Here is a 21415-nt window from a genome sequence, read left to right as displayed (position 1 = left end):
TATAATATTTATACAGTTATTCATTTATCGTTTTACATACACTATCACAATATTGGTTGTAATGAATGCAATTATCGCGTCATTAAACTATCGTCGTGTGCTAGACAGTGGGTATGCAGACATGACAGCAATGAAAAATTGATTCTGAGGACGTAAATATGTATTTAATCAAAATAAACAAAATGCATTAAAAATAAATTTATTGTTAAGATATAAAATTTATAGTATCTGAGCAATATTTCAGAAACAACATGTTATTGGGAATAAAAAAAAATTTGTTATGTATAAAAGTCACAAAAATTATTTTTTTCTATTTTTAATGTCCGTATAGGTTTTTAAATATTTCGATTATAATTTTTTAAGAATCACCGACTAGGTTGTCTTCTATATTATTTACAGCGTATTCCATAATCCGTAGAGTTTTCTGTTTATTTAGTGTATAATTTATTTTTTGTAAACTAGAAAAAAGAGGGTGAAGGACGCCGAAATAATTCTTGTACTGGGCGCTAATAAAGATTGAGCCGGGCGCCGGTCCTGGCTGAAGTAATAAAACAGGTAATTAAGTTCTGATTAACTGTCTTCGAATTCGGATGGTATACACGGCTGAGGACCGAAAACGCCGAATTTATAAACTACTCTGTGATTTATACCAGGCGCGGATTCAAGGGGGGGCAAGGGGCCATGCCCCCCCCACGTAGACTCTGGTGAATTTTCTATTATATCTATTTTCGACAACTGATAAAATGCATTGTTTTGCCGATAGCGTTTCGGCCGTGTCCGTTTTTATCGGTCGCCGTCAAAAAGCAAATCTAATTTAATCGAATATCTGTTCTGTGATCATTTTTTAATATTTGTTACATTGTATTATTAATTATCATTAATTATATATTACGTATCATTATTAATTAAACCATTTATATTACTTATCTAATTATTTTATTTATTTTATTGTACTGATAAACTGGGATTTAAATAATAATATTTACTTATTAGCTTACATAGTATGTACAATGTTTTTATCGGACTTAGGCTAAAATTTCATTTAAAATAACCTTCCCCGTAAATATGTTCTAGATCCGCGCCTGATTTATACAATAATTTTGCATAATAATTATACCTTTATAATTTACGAGGCGGATAAACCGACGGGTACGTCTTGTAATTTGAAAACGCGATGTAAAGTCCTAGGTCCTAGCCTAAGATAATTGCAGGTATAGACACTGTCTGATATTAACCAAATCGAGCGACATTGGCCTTGAACAGGGTCCCGGGGGGGCATACGTTATCACTTAAATAAATAATATCAATATTATCGCTGAACAATATATTGTTGAAAATTAGTTAAAACTGTTGAAAGAACACTGAATAATAATAAAAATATGCAACTATTGCAATTTCAAATTTGCTCGTTTCTAGCAATGTTTGATTACATAAGACCCGCGAAAATCACGCGGGTAATGGATTGTTTCCGTTTTTAATGTTTTTATAATATCGTAACAAATGTCAAATAGGGATACATATTACCAACATCTAGTCAGATTACGGATACGGTTTTAACTTTTAAAACCCAATGCTTCATACCGTAGGGATACAGTAGACCACCCAGCTGATTGAGTGTCGTTTCAATATTGTTCTGTGATAATTGTAGAGTACCATAAGTCTTATGTTGGTCACATTGATAAATGATAACTTATCATACAAATATTTCGGCATATTTTGATTAAATACTTAATAGTTTAATAATATAATAATATATTGATATATAATATTTTTTAAATATACCATTAATTGACTATGTACATAAAATCGTAAGTTTGTTTAACTATTTACACATCACACTTCTCATTAACATAACTATTTTTTTACTTTTATGGTTTGCTTAATTTCCCGTTTATTCTTAATTCTTTTCACCTTTTTACGTATCAGTGCTTATGTGTATTTTTATAATTAAGGGTTATTAAAGAGTAAGAATTATATGATGAAATGTGCATAATATTATAATTTTAAGTCTTGTATTAACTAGGACCAGTATTTCGACTACCTAATTTGGCTGTGTAATAGTCGTTAAATGAACTCAAAACAGGTTAATTACATTTTTCAACATAACAATATAGTAAAATATCTTTATAAAAATTAATAAGCAACATACCTAATATTGTCCAATCTTTGAATTGCAAATATTGGTAAATTAATTAGATTAAAAGATTTTTGATGTTGATAGATATTTGTAAAGAAAGATTTTACTGTAATTATTTGTTTGCAAGGAATTTATGCTAATTTAAAAAAAATTCATATTTTATTATAATATGTTTAGTTAGATAAAGTAGAGTTTATAAATTTAAACCAGTTAAAACAAGTACAAAAATAAAAATAAAATAATATTTATTATCATATTTTTCACATCTATTTAGTACCATTCTTTTAAAATTATTAAAATATTTTTTTGAGTAAGTATAACTTATCCAACTTACTAATTATTGATAGTAAATATACCCATTATTAACATTTTTTTTTTAGAGATTTTACTAATAATAATATATGTAACTAAAATAAATTTTTAAACTATAAATTCTATATTAATAAATCATATTTACATAACTTTAAATGTTTTTAATTTTTCAAAGTACTGTTTTAAATTGGTAGTAAATTTTTTGATGGCTAATCTGAAATTTATTAGAGTTACTATAATAATATCGTTTAACATTAGTTTACCCATTAAATAATATATCAAAATCTTATTCTATTTTCTTGTTAGTGATTGGGTCAAAATTTGTGATTAATAGTAGTGTACTTGTAGATTAAGTATGTAGTTGATTACTTACTTTTTTTTCTCATTATTTTAATTTTCAATTAATTTAAGAAGATTTTCAATAGTTATCAATCATCATTTTTTGGACGATTTTTACCAAAAAAATATTGTAAAAAATCAACATAATTACCATACTAACTATTAACTTAAATTTAAGTCTTAGTTATTATTTTGTTCATTGGATAATCTGTTATAATACATTTTGATAAATAATGTTCTTAAATTGAAATTTCATGTTTACTGATAAAAATTTATTTTTTAATTTACTAACCACCTAAATTATTTATCAAATATTTTGTATAGCTTAAGGATATATTTTATTATAGGTTATATTTGAAACAGTAGCTGATCAATCAGACATAATTCCATTATGTCCTCATTTAAATTTATTTCTAAAACCTTTTGCACGGATCTTGATCACTGTTCAACTGGATGGCAAAAGCAAAACAACAATTTCCAATTGGCAAATCATGGAACGTTTAAAAGAATGGATAGATCCAGACAAGTTTTCTCATCTTTGTGTAGCAAAAACATCTTCGGAATTGATAAGGTTAGTAGATATTTTTAAAAATCATATTAATAATATTTATATTTTATTGATTTTATTTTAGGTTCGACGCAGAACTAGCTGACCGTTCACGATTGTCAACAGTATTATCCCGTTTGTGTGATAGACGAATAAAATTTCCTGGATTTTCTCATTTATTGACTGTGCGAGCTATTGAATCTAAACCAGATTTTCCTACTCGTCATAGTTGGGATTCATATTTTCGTGATAGCAAAGATATGAATGAACTAAAACCGGGTGAGCGTCCTGATACTTTGCACATTGAAAATCTACCTTTGGAGTGGTTAACTAAATCTGGAGAAAAATATCCTAATGAAAATATTCTAAAAAAAATTTTCAATGGATTTGGTGAAGTAGCCCGGGTTGATTTGCCTGCTGCTGACCCATCAAGAGTTATTCACGGAGTAGGAATCTGTGATGCATACATACAATTCAGAGACTATTCAGCTTTTGTGAAAGCAATGGATGCATTAAGAGGTCATAAATTGGCTTTTATCACGGATACAAAAGCACTAACAGCTAATATCAAAGTGGACTTTGATAAAACTAAACATATGACTTTAAGTGCGATAACAAAGAGACACGAGCGTCGTGATCGATTCTTGATGAGGAAAAAAGTGATGGAAGAAACAGAAAGACTAGAAAAAGTAAAAGAGTTAAAAAAACGAGAAGAAGAAAAGTAAGATATCTTTTAGTAATATTTAAATTTATTAAATTGTAATTTAGTTAAGTTAATAAATTAATAATATAAATATATTATTTATAAGCATTTATTTTTAATTTCATTTTTTAGTAAAAAAAAACTCTTTGAATTGGAAAAAAAAAATGAAAGGCGTAAATTACGAGAAGAAAAACGTAAAACTAAACGTATAAAGCGTTTGATTGATCGAGAAGCAGATGTAATGAATCAAAAAATTGCAACTGAAGAAAGACTTTTGTTAAAAACACAAAGAAAATTAGAAGCTATTCATTTACTGGGAGAATTATTTACAAGAATCAAAGTAAATTTACAATCTTTAGTATAATTTTTAATTTGTAGATTTATAATTTATTTTTGTATTTTAGTTGAAAATTAATTCTCAAAAGAACGAGGAAGAAAAATCTGAAAAAAATAATACCAATTCAAATGTAAATTATGAAATATAATATTATTAGTGCATTTTTAGTAAATTGTTTTAATTTTTAGAACGTTCAATGTAGAGATTTTGAGTCTACTTTCAAACAAAGAATGATTGAAAAATGGAAACCATTTCAGAACAAAATATTAAAAAGTAAATTTCCTCAATAATAAGGTTATGTACTAAGAAGTTAATATTTTGGTTTAAAGTTTGTATATAAACTAAATAATTTAAATAGTACTTAACAATTTATTAAATAAAGGTACAGTATTTGAAGTGTTGGGTAGTAATTGGTTATTGTAATAATGCCATTTTATTTGAAGTGTGACAATATTTTGTTACAATTTTTCCTAAAAAAAAAAAAAATTAGAAAAATAATAATAATATAAATGTATAACGGGTTTATATTATTTTAAATTAATATAAAAATAAATAAAAATGTTTACTTATACTGTACTTAATTGGAAATATACCTTTTATCTCTATGTTTGTTGATTGATATTTAATAAGAAATTAGAGAAAAATCCATGTACTGTTTTTTTTTTTTTTTTTTAATGTAAAAATAACAAATTTTGTTTATTGCAAAGTAAAGTAATTTCATTACATTTTCATTTGAATGAAAAGTAAAGTATCTTATCCTTAAAATTTATGTTGCTATACAGTAGAACCTCGATTATCCGTGATTCGATTATCCGTATTTGCGATTAACCGTGCCCACTCTTCAGAAAATTTATAAACATAATACTCGATATCGACAATCGTATTAATGACATTTTTGACGATAATAATATGAAGATAAGCAATATTGTACATCGATTATTATATTTCTAATTATAATTGAATCAAAATTTTTAAAATTTCATTATTATGAAATTGTACCTATGTTTTTCTAATTATAAATTATAATTAAATAAAAAATGTTATTATTATAAAAAGTCTTGATTAACCGTGATTTTCATTTATCCGTGTGACCGTCTCCCCATCATTACCCCGGATAATCGAGGTTCTACTGTATTATTATCTCCATATCTCCCTAATTTTACTTGATGTATTTATAAATTATTTAATTTTATTATAAAAAATATCATAACATTATAATTTTTGATACCTTTTCAACAAATTCATACTTATTAGAATTGAAATTATATTAAATTGAAAGAAAATCTATAAATAATTAATTATACTTCTAATAATACATGCTTTTGTGTACATACTGAATTACTTGTAACTAATAATACTTTGTGTTGTTATTGAATGTTCAAATTACAATATGACATTTTTGTATATTCCAACGTATATACCAAATTATCAAAATATAATTTATGTAATATCTATTTCAGTTATGATTTTTTTTTCAGATTCTACAAATAACGATACTGAAAATCGTAGTTCTAACAATGAGCAAAACAATCATAGCCAAGGCCGAGGCCGAGGAAATTGGCGAGGTGTTCGTGGCAAAGGGACACATCAATACATGGGTCGTGGAGCATACTTAATGCCACCCATGTTTGATCCAATGCAATTGATTAATTATGGACACAAATATCATAAGTATATTCAAAAACTTAATAAAAAAACAGATAATGACAGAAGTCGTAGCCGTAGTCAAAGCCGTAAACGAAAGCGTTCTTCATCTAGTAGAAGCTCTAGGAGTTATAGCCGTAGCCGAAGTCGAAATAAAAGTTATACTAGGTCAAGAAGTAGGAGTCGTACAAAAAAAAGCTATTCTAGAAGTAAAAGTCGTTCAAAAAGTAAGAGCCCTAAAAAGTCTCACAAGAGTCATTCAAAGAGTGAGAGTCAAATTAGAAGTATAAATAAAAGTTCAGAAAAAACAATAGAAAATAGTTCTAAACATAAACATAAGAAAAAGAGTAAAAATAAGAAGGCTAAAAAGTTAAAGAAATCTAAGAAATAATATTTTGAGTATAGCAATATCAAAAAGAAGAAACTTGTCATTATAATTTTAGATGTTTTATTTAAAAACCATTTGATCATGCTTCTGATTTTAAAGTAAACATAAACACATTTTTATTTTCTATTTTCTGTAAGATCTTGAAGCCAGTGCTGCCATTAAGTATTTATCTGAAGAGGTATAGTCAGATATTACATGTCCTTTTTCTAGGCATACTTATGTAAAATTTTGTCCTATGAATAATTATTATGATGTAATGTACCACAAATTGGTAACAAAATTACTTGAAGATGTTGCTGTAAATTATTTTTGATTTTTGTAATAATATTTCTAATATATTCAAAATTACATTAAAAAGTTTATTTTGTATTGTATTTATTATAAAAAAAATTAATTATACTTAAATATTTAATATTATGTTTTCATAAATTTACATAAATAATAATAATCTAATGAATAAAAGTAAATAAATAAACAAATAAATAAATAAATAAATAAATAAAATTAATTGTAGCCATTGTGCTATGTACAATAGAACATTTTAAACGTACAAAGCACCTCGTTGTACAAAAAAAAAAAAATTAAAATTATATTTATATTGTCTACTTGTATAATTATATCTATTCAAAAAAAAGTAATTAATAAATTATGTTTAGATAAAAGAAAAGAGTTGAGCAGCTTCATTACATTTTATTATTTTAATATTAAATAATAACAAATAATACAATGTATTTGCTAATTGAACTTTAATTTTATTCAACCGTTTTCAGTATAGATGACGAATAGTCTAAGACCGTTTACTTTTCAGTGAATCTTCTACTTGCACTGATTTGATAAACTGCATGGCTCTGCGCCAAGGGAATGGTGGCGACAATTGGCCTATAAAAACATTAAAAGCTAATGAGAACACCTTTACATTATAAGAATTGTTAAAGATGGTGAATTTGATGTTTCAGTCTTCATTATTAAATATTATAAATACCAATTTTTATTTTGTTATAAAAACTGGAAAGGCGCTTAAGACTTAAGTACGTTTTAAAAAATGTTGTAGCTTTAAAATAATTAAATGGAAATAGGTTGTAGCGAATGGGCCAGTAGAACACGAAAGATGTTTATCTGATGCCTATTTTGATTTAATTAAGGAGTTTGAATAAATAACAAAAAAAACTAAGGAAAATTTTCAAAATTTAGTGGAACTTAAGTTTTTGATATTGATGGACTGTGGAGAATGGGTAATTACTTACCCGAGTGTCAAGTAAAGGCTAAAGTGAGGTAGGGAAATTCTAAATACACTAACACTATATCGAACTTTGATTGAGTAGATAACTTACTTTCTGAAGACCTCCTGAAGTAGGAGTTTAACGATCGGGGGTTTCTTAGAGGCCTAGCCCGTCGCTTAGTTATCGGCGCTGGGCTAGAATGGAGAGGTGGCGCCAACGTAGTTTGATGACTTCCTCCGCCACCATTCTTTGTTACGCACATCATGCCATAAACTCTGATGCCAGGGACGCTGGCGTACGTCGGCTGGTCGTGACTCATCGGACCTTCTGTACAAAAAAACAATTTAATGTAAATAAGTTAATTTTAAAATTCATAAACAATAACAGTAGGTAAGTAAACGAGGAAAAAACCGGTAAATTAACATGTGTTACTATTGTTGGAATCCACTATTCAATAATACATATTATATTTGTGCATTTAGAGTTTTCAACCGAGAAATGTTTCAGTCCGGAAAGTAAAAATTAGAAAAATTACAGAAAAAAAGAAGCTGATAAAAAAAATATCTTTGCATTTCACGACGGACATCGTAGTTAGTGCTTACATTGAATTAAAAATATTTAATATGAGAAATCTCGCACCAAATTCGAATGTAGGTAGGTACTTAGTTCTTTTGTATTTTGTACATATGCCATATTACGAGTATATGTACATACAAAGTGACTTAAAAAACATACTTACACCCATTTTTTCTTCTCATATTATAATTACTCAAATTTTTATTTTCGGAATTTCTTAGTATATTTTTAATTATTTTTAACTTTTATACCATTTTGTATAAACATTTTTTTTTAAATGAGAGCCAATCTTTTACTATAAATTATAAATAATTGAATGATTTTTTTCTTATAAAATCTTTATGTATTTAAATCAAAATTTTAACGTATAATTGCTAATAGTTTTTAAAGTATATATGTAGGTACTAAGGATAATAGATAATTCTTAAAAATGTGATACCTATTGAATCTAATATTTATTATATTCAACAATTTTTAAAAATTCTAAAATGTTGATTAATTAGGTACCACCTGGCATCGATGTACTATTATTTTCAAATCATCATAGGCCTCATAAATAGAGTGAATCTTATTTGAAAAAAAAAGTTAGTACCGTTACATGATATTTCTTAAAAATTGGATAATAAATCTAAGTATGTATAAAATATGATCCATAAGTATGGTAAGTACTTATAATTTCTAAAAATCAGAATTTGAATAAATGTATTATTCAAAAAAAAAGTGTGGTGAACACGGCTGTGAATGATTTAAATAAATCACGTTAGTGAATATCTATTCATTTTGTCGTATATCTTACCCAGTAGACTGGTGTGAGGACATCTGCAGATGACCAGGTAATGCGACTTGCCGGTGCGGACGTTTTGTAGAGCCAATAACGACCAGTCCCTCGGTGAACGGCACGTCCTCATTTCGGCCACTGGTTCGCACGTCTTGACCAATGTGAGGATCTATACGGTGCACGTATAAAAAAAAAAAAAAACAATATTTAGTTAGGTAATATATTTTATTGTTCTGTATTATAATTCAATATTTATTAACATTGTTAATAATTAATATTGTCATAATTCATGTTTGATTATAATAATTTTTGGTGATAATAATTATGTATTTATGTGTAAGTAGTATATCGTCCCGCACTCTTACAGGCACAAACAACTTTATAGAATGAGGGAAAAATAAAATCAATATACCCTTATTTATAATATATATATATATTTATAAAAAACTGAAAGCAGTGAAAACGTACTGCCTATTACCTTATACATTTTTATTTTTATTTTGGCATCATCTTTCAGGGTATTCGTGGGGAATTCGTCAAAGACGCGCGACCGTGGTAACCTCGCTGTCGGTCAACGTGTTATATATGTCACTTGGGAGCGGGTATCTGTTATATTTTATTCCAGTCACTAGGTACTCAATTTTGTGAAAACGTTTTTTACTTCGTCCGGACCGTCTGATTCAAATTTCAAAACGATTTTAAATTTGCGAGTGTGCATGTACTATAAATGAATTACAGTGCTATAACAATAATACGGCGAAACTACGAGTCTTATCACTTTTGAGTTCCGGTTTGAATAAAACCGTTTTCGGACAATCAACGGAGTCATCTCAAGGTAAGAGATTAAGATTCACCACCAGTCACATATATAATATTTTTATTAACAGCAACAGTGCAACTGGTTTTATTGTCAGATACTACATAATAATTATAATATACCTGTATTTATGTGAATACATGGATAATTGATTAATAGAAACAAGAAGTGGGTAGTATTCGTAATAAAAATAAAGGTATATATTAAAGGGTTGTTTAATATGTGTTTGTGGCTAAGTAAAAACAATACAGACCGAGAGTCGAAGACCCTTAGCCTAGATGAGAATCTTGTAGGTAATCATTTTTAGTCAAAAAAGCATATTATAGTTTATAATTTGAAAAGCTGTACTCAAAATATTGGTACCTACCCAACTATCACTTGAGTGTATACTATAATACTATATTGTGTTATTACTTATTGCACGAGTATACTTCACAGTATTATTAGGCACACCGTGTATAAACTATTCTATATCCATTTTAAAATAATATGTAGGTACACAGTACACTGTTGAGTAATTTTAACTATGAAATGAATGCGAGAACGCGGTCATTAAATTATTATTTTTTACGTATAAAATAAAAAATTTGATTTTGTCAAAAAGAGATTTTGCGTAAAAATTTTAGTTTGTATATAATAATTTTTCCCAATTACATACTGAGAATTTTTTTATTTTTGACCCTAAATTACCAACTAAAAAGTGCAAGCATTTTTTCTGCTCCAAACAATGAAAAGTGATGAAAGACAAAAAAAAGCAACACACACATTGTAAAATCAATATATTAACGCTATGTTCAGAATTTACAACATTGAACATAGGTAGGTAATTTAATAACTATTTATATGAGGCTCACTGATGCATTATTTATAGATAATATATATTAAGAATTTTATCTTTAAAAACCATGTGCTGGCTCCGATTTATCAATTCATGAGATCATTGCAATTTAAAGTGTTGGGTTCCTAAATCATTGAATAAAATTGTATTGATTAAAATATTATTATTTAATATACAAGAATACTATATTATATACATTATTAAATACCTACGTTCAGCCAATTGCACATCCCTGATATATACAAATGTAGAATATAAATCTTTAAAAAAAAATAGCAAATACGGCCAATGAGGGGGGGGGAGGCATGGCTCCTGTATGCCTTCTGGACATGCCACTGTCTAAGTTTGATAATGCAATATTTATATTTTAATTACAGTAACTAAAAAGAATAAATATTTATTTTTTAAAACAATCTATATTTTTGATTTTAATATATTTTTATAAAACAATATTTTTTAATTCGAATTATATTGAAGTATTAATAGATATTTTTTCTCTTTCTGTTTTAAAAACTTGTCAATAATATTGTCGAAACTGAGGATTTCTGAGTAAAAAAATGTAGTTACAAATACAACTAATTTTGTTTGTCTGTTGTCGGTGAGCCCTACTTTCGAGTGGGCTCAGTGTAAATGTTTTACACGTCCTTGCATAAACATGACTTTAACCATATAATGGTATAAATAATTACCTATAGGTTTAGATGTTTAATAATATTTGGTTGCCAATGTATAAAATTTTTAGCATAGTTTTAGACGTTTATTTTTAGTTTTCATAGAGTTGTATTTATTCTTGACTAAAAATTAAGAAACATACCAAAAATCTGGAATGTCCATGTTTATGTTTACGCCAAAATTGAAGTGATTTTTCTGCGTTAAATGTTTTGTGGCTCTTTATTTAACTTCAATTACTCCAACTTATTTTGGTTTTTGAGATTATATTTTAATTTAGACTACATATTTTAAATAACTGCTAGGTATATGTTTTTGTTTTTAACGAACCAACAAAGTAATCCGCATTGATAATTTAAAGAAAAAAACAAAAATTCTATTGTAATTCGTCATGTATGAATGAACTTAACTATCAGAAAATAAGATATAATATACACGAGTGTATTTTTGATGTTATTATAGAGATTATCCAAATCATTTCTGTTATATAGCATACATAATTCTCAATATATGATATTACTATAACATGTATTGATTTTTTTTCTTTAAATATAAAATAAATATGGAAAAACAAAGTTTTGTATAGCTTGTTTATCATAGGTATAATACAATAATGATATATTTTTTCTATTTTGAATTAGGAACGTGAATTATATTGTCGAGCCTAGTTATGAAATATTATTTAAATTGCCACAATCATGGTAAACGATTATTTCATGTTCGATTTTTAAATTAAATTTGTCACGATTCTCTCATCAATGAATAAATTATTTTTAGTTAGAGGTACATTCTACATAAAATTTTATATTGGTTTAACTCTAACTATTTAGTTTTAAGGAATTTGTCATTTATAAAATCTCAAAACTGACATATAATTTTAAGTCTGAATAAGTTTAATAATATGCTTATTCTTTTTTTTTTTTTTTTTTTTTTTATTGAACTTAAGCCCGGCAACTAGGGCCATTAGCTGTTTGTAGGGGTTATGAATTATGGTAAGGGGTAAGGTTGGTACGGTAGGTTGTATTTTTACGATTGTTACGGTTGATAGCAAACACGTGTATGTGTGGCAAGGTTTTTAACCACTATGATCCCGAGTGGTCACCCATCCGGGAACTAGTAGCTATGGCCGTTACTTACTCTCAGTCGCATTCCGCGACTGATAGCAGACAACGCGCCACACCAAGCCACTAATGCTTATTCTTATTTGTTCAGGAAATTTAAATACTTTTATCAATTGTTATTACTTATTATCAATCAAATAGATGAATATACAAGTAAACGTATAAATCTTTAAAACTTAAAACCTAATTATTGGATTAAAAAATTATGATAATAGCAGAAAATTCTTTATACCTATATACTGTTTCATATTGAAGTGTTTAATGTAGGATTATTTTTTATTAATATTAGCATTGATTATATTTAACGTTAATAATCAATACTAATAGTGAATTAGAATTCAACGATTTTAAATCTTTCAAACTTATTCTCAATATCTATGAATATTTGCAGTGTTAAAAGTATAAATTTGTTTATTTTTTTTATTCATCTTAACATCTTGCTAACTTTTTGCTTTTTGTTATTTATGTTCTCTTTAACTTCTCTAATACGGTTGGTTAAATTGTATTTTTTATCAAGTTACATTAATTTTTTAGTTGAATGTAAGTTTATAATATTTATAATGTATTTAAGATGACGTTATTAAATTAACGGTGTATAATGATAAGTTATTTACTATGCAAAGATAAAATCAAACCACGATCGTTATCAGATTGTTTGAATTTAAATTATCTCTTTATTGTAATATTTTATATTTAAATAGGTAGGCGAATTTGTTTATACTGTATAAGTTTAAATTATAATTATATTACACATCGAATGAGTAGCAAAAACAAGGTATTATTGTTAAAAACCATAGTGTATAATATGATGTGTCTATTGTGGATATATTTTCTCTATTTTATATATACTCAAATATTATTAAAAGATAATATGCAAATATAGTATCTCATTGAAAATTATTTTTAAATATAAATTTATTGTATCTATTTTTTTTAAATATAAGATTAAAACATTCAAAATTGAATAGATTTAAAACAATTTAAATTACATTTAATGAAACTTAATAAATATTTGAATTATAGTAACAGATTTTATAAACATTACATTGTTGGTTTAATAATAGCATACGATTAATTAAAAAGGTAATTGACAAATAATGATTTATTATTAAAAAATGAATTATGCTTGAATTATAAGAAGATTAATTGTTTATCTAATTTACAGTTATTTGTATAAATATATAATAATTGACATCATAGTGTTAACAAATTTTGAGATTTTTAGATACCTAGATACATAATTTCATTAAAAATGAATTAATAAAACTGCATTTTTATATATTTATATTATGTATAAAATACTTTGGTTATTATTATTATTCTTATTATACTGTAGGCAATACTTATGACTATAACTGTTTTCTTTTTCTTTTTATTTATTTCAAACTTTATAACGACTACCTATAGTGGCTATAATTATTATTCCATAACTTAATGAATTTTTATTTATTCATACAAGTTATAAGTTAATGATAGTTGATTTAAGATTTATTATAAGTGTACCTGTTATGCATACGATTTATCTAAAAAGTAAAATGGGATTGTTCTTTTTTAAAGTATTATACTCGTATATCCTCTTATCCTGTTAAACTTTAAATCGGACGCAAGGTATGAGCACCAAGGTATGAGGTATAAAACAAAAACCCGTACATGAAAAAATTATTTTTCAGTTAGCATTGAGCTATTATTAAAACTAAAGTTAATAATTGTAATTTATAAGCATCAGTGTTTGTATAATAAGTGTCGAGTGATGACGGATCAATCGCTCAAAGTGACTATTATTAATCCTCATTCCTCACAAAGAGTCTTTATCATATATGATAGGAAAACATTACTTTCAAAGTAAAATTAAAAATATAAAAATCACTAAATAAATATTTAAAGTTCTTTTTTTGAAAATTGACCCAAAAAACTTTCTTTTTTTTACGAATATGATCACCATAATTTACTATATGATCTACGTTATAGACATTAGACATTGTAAACATTTATATGTATAGATTAGTAAATTATAACTACAACGGTTAAATATACAACTAATAATAATTACATCTAAAAACAGACAGATGTCATAAAAAAGACAAAAATTAAATAAGTAATTTGTGTTGATTTTTAGTAGTATAATGAAATGTTTACAATGGCGTATTTATGTTTTCTCAATAGTTTTTCATGGCTAGATTAGAATCAAATACAAAAATATAGCATGGTGTATTATGCTTGTGCATAGATGTATGTTTTCGTAGAACTATAAGAACAAAAGGAATTTCGTGTACTTAAGCGTATAACCGTTTGTTGCGGGTGAGTAAAAGTTCTAGTCGAATGGTCGTGTTAATAGCGACCAACGTGTCTGGGTCGAGGCAGTGGCGACGCCACCGTTGCGGATGTTATACCATTTTCACCTTTTTGGCGGCAATATAACAAGATTTATGGTCTTGAATAACGTTGGCGTGTGAGTATACAACGTTTAATGTACCTATGTATACATATAGTAATAATAATAATAAATATATAAATAAATAATAATAATAATAATAATAACGCGTACACGACTATTCGTGACGACCCGTGCGGCGGCAACGAGCGTTTGCGTGTATTATTATATGTGTTTTTATATATATATATATAGCGCGTATCTAGAGTGGTCTACTACTCCTTCGATCGCCACTGAAAGACTATAATACGTATAATACAGTGGACTAAATAATAGTATAAATATAATAATATTATACCGGGTTGAGGTTAGGAGGCACTACTCGGCCCGCGTTTAGGTTCGGCCGACTACGATAAAAAATGGTCTGTATTCAGGGAAACGTTTGCATCACATGTGGTCGCACCCGAGTATTAGCAATTCAAATGGTCGCGGGGGTGGAGGTAGTGTGTGGAATAAGTGGGTCGTAGCCTGGCGCGATGGAAAAAAACGGTACTCTCGCGGGCTTTTTTTTTTTTGCGTATTTTTTTTTTTTTTACCTCACTATCTGCACGAGACCGAAATTGCACGATTTCATGACATTTTTTGCACCATACCTAATGCGTGTACCGTGTACGTATGGTAAAGCAACCGCGGATGTACGCGTGCGCGTATATCGCCGTTTATTACGCGGAACTATTTTTAATGCTGTTTTTTAAAGTGTATTTTAATAATAAATAAATGTATTTTATTAAATAGTTTATCGCTGTGAGCATAAAACAAAGAGTTTCTATTTTCTATTTATTTATTTTTTGGTATAGTTATTATTTTTCAACATAGGAAACATTATTAACACAAATATGGTTTAGATGTATAGATAAAAGGTAGATATTTATCTATAAAGATATGAGCCAAAATAACATACTCTAATGTTATTTAATAAAACAAATTTGTGTCGAAATTATAAATTTACGTACATTAATCATATATTATTTGTAAATTTTTTATTGCCTAACCTAGTTTAATATAAATTATATACTACATATTAATCTACAGTAAATAAATATATAAATATTTTAAAAGATTTAAATATCAAATAAATAAATGAAAAATTAATCAGTTTTAATTATAAAGTGTTGTCAGTATTGCAGGGATTTTGCGTATTTCATATTTATTTTAATAGGTCTTAAAAAAAAAAAAAAAAATGAACCAAAATATTCAATTTTTTTTTGTATTTTTACAAAATGTAATTTAAGCGTTAAATTTTGGCTATTATTATATCATATAAATGATACTAAATTCAAAATAAAAATGCTTGTTATATATTATAATAACAAGCATGATATATTATATCAAAAAGCACCTATATTTAAGTTATTAAGATTGTTTTAAATGAACACTTTATGAGTAGGTATAATATAATTTTTTTACTATGCACATGCCATGTATTACCTATGTGAAATGTGAATATTGAATTTTTTTTTTTTCGTAAGTATGTAGAAACAAACATGATTTTTTCGAAAAGTACTGTAATTCTATTGTGCGAATACTTAAAAAAAATATATATCTTTAACTTGTTTTATCTTGACAGTTTGACTATACAGTAGGCACTATCTAGACACAAGACACATTTACAATATATACATATTGTTATTCATTGCGCATAATATGTGTACCCTAAAAAAATTAAATATTTAGTTTTGTTTTGTTGCCGCTCATCTTATTTGAAAATTGAACAAATTATTTAATAATATTTACTTCTTTGTTTTTTTTTTTTATATTACATTCAAAATATATAAATGATAAGTTGGTCAAGATTCAGAAAAATTTTTGATATGCCTGCCAACGTATTACAGGTAATTGAAAGACTATAAAGTCATAACCATTTTTTTACTATTTAATGCCTATATAATATAATTATTGACATGATACACGTTATGGTAGTATAGTAAACTATAGGCTCAAAATAGAAATGCGAAGTATTCTTTTATTTTATTTATTTTTTTTCTCATCATATATATAATTAATTTTCGTGCCTTGTGCCTCTTCACTGATGTGCATATTTTATAAGTCGTATTGAAATATAGTATTTTTCTAGGTCGTACATGTATATATATATTTTATAACACAAATAATTTATTCAGATACATACAATTAATATTATATCTATATGTATTTTAGAATTTATAAATTTATGTACATAAAATACATGTTTTAAAAATATTCAAGCACAACTATAGGATTTTGAGAACGTGTGTTTTGATTTGTTCATTTCTATTTTAACTATATGATTATTAATGTTGTATTAAAACAATATATAATAAATTATTATTATTATAAATAAATAAGTAGTTAGGCATATTATTATAGAATATAGATCAATACTTTAATAGTAGATTAAAAAAATAAGTTCAAGACGGGGCTAATGTGGTAGGACGCTCATAATATAATGTGTATTTTAAAATAAGTCTGTATAATAAAACCACGAATGTAAGAGAACTTAATGCATGTTTATAACATTTAAGGTACATTTAGGATTTAGCTTAGCTTTTGTTCTTTTTGTAAACCTATATATATAATATTTTATAACATTACTTTTATAAGTTTAAAAAATTGTTTTATAGGTAATTATATGTTGGTAAATTTTAGGTGTATATAATCCCAATAAAATACAATCTATTTTTACTCACTTTGCCGGTTGTGTCCGTGGACAGTTCTGTAGTGTGTAGGTCGTCAGCGTTTAAAGATGCAGAGCACGGCTCTTTGTACCTGGATGGACAGGCGCATAGTGGTTGCGTGTAATTGAGTCTTACATATACGGCATTACACACCTGTAAAAAAAACGTATTACTTGAAAACTTGATTTTTACAACACTAATATAATATAATATACTTAATATTATATTTTTTTTGTTAAAATTAGTACTTAAATTAGCCTTTTTACTCTTAAATTAAAATTAGAACGTTGCAAATATAAGTAGTTAGTAGGTTATAGTTATTACATGTTTGCATTAATATACATTTTTAAATAATTGCGGGAATAGAAAAATTGATTTTTAATATTTGATTTTAAAAATTAAATAACTATTTGATGCAGTAGGTAGCAACTAAAATAATTTAGACAGTAAACAGACATTTGATTCCAATAGATTGCATACAATACTGCTAGTATCTAAATAATTAATGTAAAAAAATTGTAACTAATTAAACTAAATCATTTTTTATAAGTTAGATAATATATGTTAAATATAACAAAATTTAACTTAAAAACTGTGGTTATTTATCATAAACTTAATATACATTTCAAGTACAAAAATATCTAATAATATACCTGTTGAACTGCACACTCGGGCAGTAGATATATGTGTTGATTGTGTGGATAATAGTGGTATTTTGTTGGTTTTAATCCTTGGTTAGGTGTTGCTGATTTATTCGATTCCTGCTAAAACAATATAACATTAATATAATCTTATTATAGTCTATAATTATTATTATTAGGGCAAAAAAGTTTCGTATGAAAAAATTTAACAGATTGTATTGAACATAATATATATATATACATACATATTATTATTTTTGTTTGATATTGACGCAATAATTTATTTTTAATACATAAATAATTAATTATTAGATGAAAACTACTTATTAAAAGAGTATATTTATATATAGATTTAATTATTTATATTTCACATTACGAATGTGCTTGCATTTTAAAAGTTAAAACTATGATACGAATACTTATATGTTCATTTTTTTATTTTTTGTTACATTTTATGCTACGTAAAAAATACATTTTTATCATTCTAGAAGCAATAAATTATTATTGTTTAATATTTATTATAATATTATAAGTATATAATCAGTTATGTTTTTGGCGAATTTTATAATATAATTTAGATAATTAAGACGGACAAGTATGATAATATTTTATACCTGTAAACATCATACGTTCTTTGTATTTATAATATAACCACTTTCGCTACTGATAGGTTTTGGAACCTAATACTTTACAATCAAATGGACACTCGACTCGCACCTCTTGATAATCTAGGACAATATCTTAAAAATCCTACCAATTATAATGCCAATACTCAATTACACCTGTCCTTATTAGATCCGTTTTCTGATTCGACTATTCATTCGACATTTTAACACTAGCGAACAATATTGCCCCTGGAGTATACCGCTATGGCCCAGTTATGTGGGCGGCACCTGAAGCCTAAACGTATAGTGTCATTGTCTGTGAACATAGAAACTTGTTGGACATGCCGGAAATATGATACAGTAATTTCTATTCAGTAATGATCTGACAAATTTGTGTTTATTTGTATACAATAATACTATTATATAGGATTATAAACAAATAGTCACGTGGCATACATCGTTTTCTTGAATACCATTTTTTAATGGTGATTTATCTTTATTTTCTTACACAAATAGTAGTATTGGTATACAATATTCTTATATTAGTATTAAAACATCACTGTGACACACTTGAACTTCTTCATTAGGTACACAATTAGTTTCGGTCAATGGTAATTTTCTAATGATGGGTTGATTGACAGGTATTTTGATTTTCAGCATTATATTTAAATTGCTCAATGACGAAAGTAATTTTATCATCGTACGTATATTCATTGGACGGTTGTTGTTATTATGAATTTATTATTATTATTTTTTTATTTAAGTTTCTGTAATATATTATGACATTATGTTAATAATGATTAAAGTTTTATAGGTATATGTATGAAAAAATGACATTTTGTCCTGAATTTGTTTGAATTCCATTGAAACTTCTTTATTATTAGCAAGATGACTAATAAAATTACGATAAATACATTAATACGTATTAATATTATATTTTTGAAATATATATAATGTGTATGTGTATGTTTTGCTATTTGAGGATTTGATAATATATTTTATCTTTGAACTTCAAATTTCTTAATTTATTCTTCACTGATGTAAAAAAGACTTTTTTATCTAATACGTAGAATCACGTATGTATATTGAATATTGTATCTGCATTTGAGTAGTATTATTTTTTTATTCGTCTAATTCCGTTAACTTGTGGAATTTATCACATTAAATGAATTTTCAACAATTCTCTCTGCAGCGACATAAGATTCTATAGCACTTCTAATTCACGTGAAATTATCATGCCATCGTGTGAAATTTTTTTTTTAAATCCAGTAGGTGTGTAAGAATTTTGAATTGTTATAAAACGACTACAGCATAAAAACTAATACTACTAAACGGTAATTTAATACTGTATCTCAGCGCCTATGTTTTGCAATTCATATTCCATTGATCAAATCAATCGACAGAATTTATTTTAATCCATTCACAGTACGTTTTTTTTTTCAACAAAGTTTAATTACTTTAATTAATGAAGAGATTAACGCGCTTTAGAATTTATTTTTATGTACAAATAATGAATTATTATGTTTATAAATAATTATTTAAACAAAAATATAAAAAATAGGTATTTGGTATCATTATGTTTAGATATGCAATATTGATACAAAATCAGGAAAGCAGTAGGTACGGTTCTATTGTACATTGAGTGTAGAGTGGGTCACAATTACAGGTGTTAAATTTGAATTCAACGATATATCATTGTATAAGTAAAACGATTTTAAGCGGAAATGGATTATTTGTCTATATTACCAAGTACATTTCATAATATGTTTTTTGAAATAGCTATTTAATTCATTTATTCAAGTTCTATTATTATAGTAGGTTGAAAGAATTAACCTCGGTAAATAAATAGGGGGGGGGAGCGTAAATTTCTCAGCATATTTTTAATCAAATTTCCACCAACGGGTGCCTATAAAGTATACTAAGCATAATTCTATGTATTATTTTTATAATAAATAAAAAAAAATAAAAAATAAGCTTATAGTTTCACTTAAACGTTCAAAATATTAAATGATTTTTTGCAATATTTCTCATTGTACTTTTATGTTATTTTGATTTGTTGATAGTTAAACTTATGATAAAGATTTGTAACTTGATTTTTAAAGTGATATAATATGTAATATACATAACATATAGAAATTATTCGAGGAGAACCACTAATTTGTGACTGCCTCTTTCCTGATTTGGATCTTCTTTCTGAATTTTATTATATTTTCTTTAATATTTGTATATTATATATATATATTTATAATTTACTGTATATAGTTATAAGTAATAACTTTTATACTATGGCTTATTATTATTATTATTTTTAATCAATATATAGTATGTTGGAACTAATAATAAATTTACTAGGTTATTATAATAGTATATAAAAAATATATAATATATAAAAGTATACATATGTATTAAATAATTATCAGTCATATTATTTTAATTTTATATGTGCATGTGAATAGTACATGAATATAATATAATATTGGCATATAGACTATAATTTATTATAAAAGAATTAGTTTTTTTTATGTATTTATGTAGTGTAAATATTATAGATTAATGACCCAGTTAGATGGAGTCTATTACGTTTTTTCATTCATCCTAGTAAAGAGTATAGTTTAAAAAAAAAATAAGATTTTTTTTATCACATTATATTTAGTGTAT

At 26.0% G+C, this 21415-nt stretch overlaps 2 protein-coding genes across 4 annotated transcripts in view; one reads left to right on the top strand and one right to left on the bottom strand.

Moving 5' to 3' along the window:
* The first annotated feature begins 1729 nt into the window (after positions 1 to 1729).
* Positions 1730 to 6727, top strand: LOC112594585 (A-kinase anchor protein 17A). 2 transcript variants are annotated; one of them, XM_025339446.1, is made up of 7 exons: positions 1730 to 1808; positions 3136 to 3359; positions 3421 to 4056; positions 4171 to 4378; positions 4443 to 4505; positions 4564 to 4648; positions 5854 to 6727. In XM_025339446.1, the coding sequence occupies exons 2-7, from the start codon at positions 3280 to 3282 to the stop codon at positions 6408 to 6410; spliced, it is 1629 nt and encodes a 542-aa protein (XP_025195231.1). In that variant the 5' UTR covers positions 1730 to 1808; positions 3136 to 3279; the 3' UTR covers positions 6411 to 6727. The 2 variants fall into 2 exon arrangements, with proteins under 2 accessions (XP_025195231.1, XP_025195230.1); XM_025339445.1 differs by lacking the exon at positions 1730 to 1808 and adding an exon at positions 1858 to 2083.
* A 246-nt stretch (positions 6728 to 6973) lies between these two features.
* Positions 6974 to 21415, bottom strand: part of LOC112594668 — a 36085-nt gene continuing 21643 nt past the window's right edge. Inside the window, exons 3-7 of one of the 2 annotated variants that reach the window (XM_025339584.1) lie at positions 18165 to 18275; positions 17524 to 17664; positions 9000 to 9150; positions 7739 to 7954; positions 6974 to 7286 (exon numbers count right to left, since the gene is read on the bottom strand). In XM_025339584.1, the coding sequence (XP_025195369.1) occupies positions 7195 to 7286; positions 7739 to 7954; positions 9000 to 9150; positions 17524 to 17664; positions 18165 to 18275 (711 nt within the window). In that variant the 3' untranslated portion in view covers positions 6974 to 7194. The remainder of the gene's footprint in view (positions 7287 to 7738; positions 7955 to 8999; positions 9151 to 17523; positions 17665 to 18164; positions 18276 to 21415) is intronic. The other variant, XM_025339585.1, reaches the window with a different exon arrangement.

The sequence above is a fragment of the Melanaphis sacchari genome, unplaced genomic scaffold (assembly GCF_002803265.2).
Source record: "Melanaphis sacchari strain LSU unplaced genomic scaffold, SCAv2.0 Contig23_pilon_pilon, whole genome shotgun sequence".
Classification (NCBI taxonomy): Eukaryota; Metazoa; Arthropoda; class Insecta; order Hemiptera; family Aphididae; genus Melanaphis; species Melanaphis sacchari.
The sequence above is the reverse complement of the archived record's forward strand: the minus strand, read 5'-3'. Positions and strand labels throughout refer to the sequence as shown.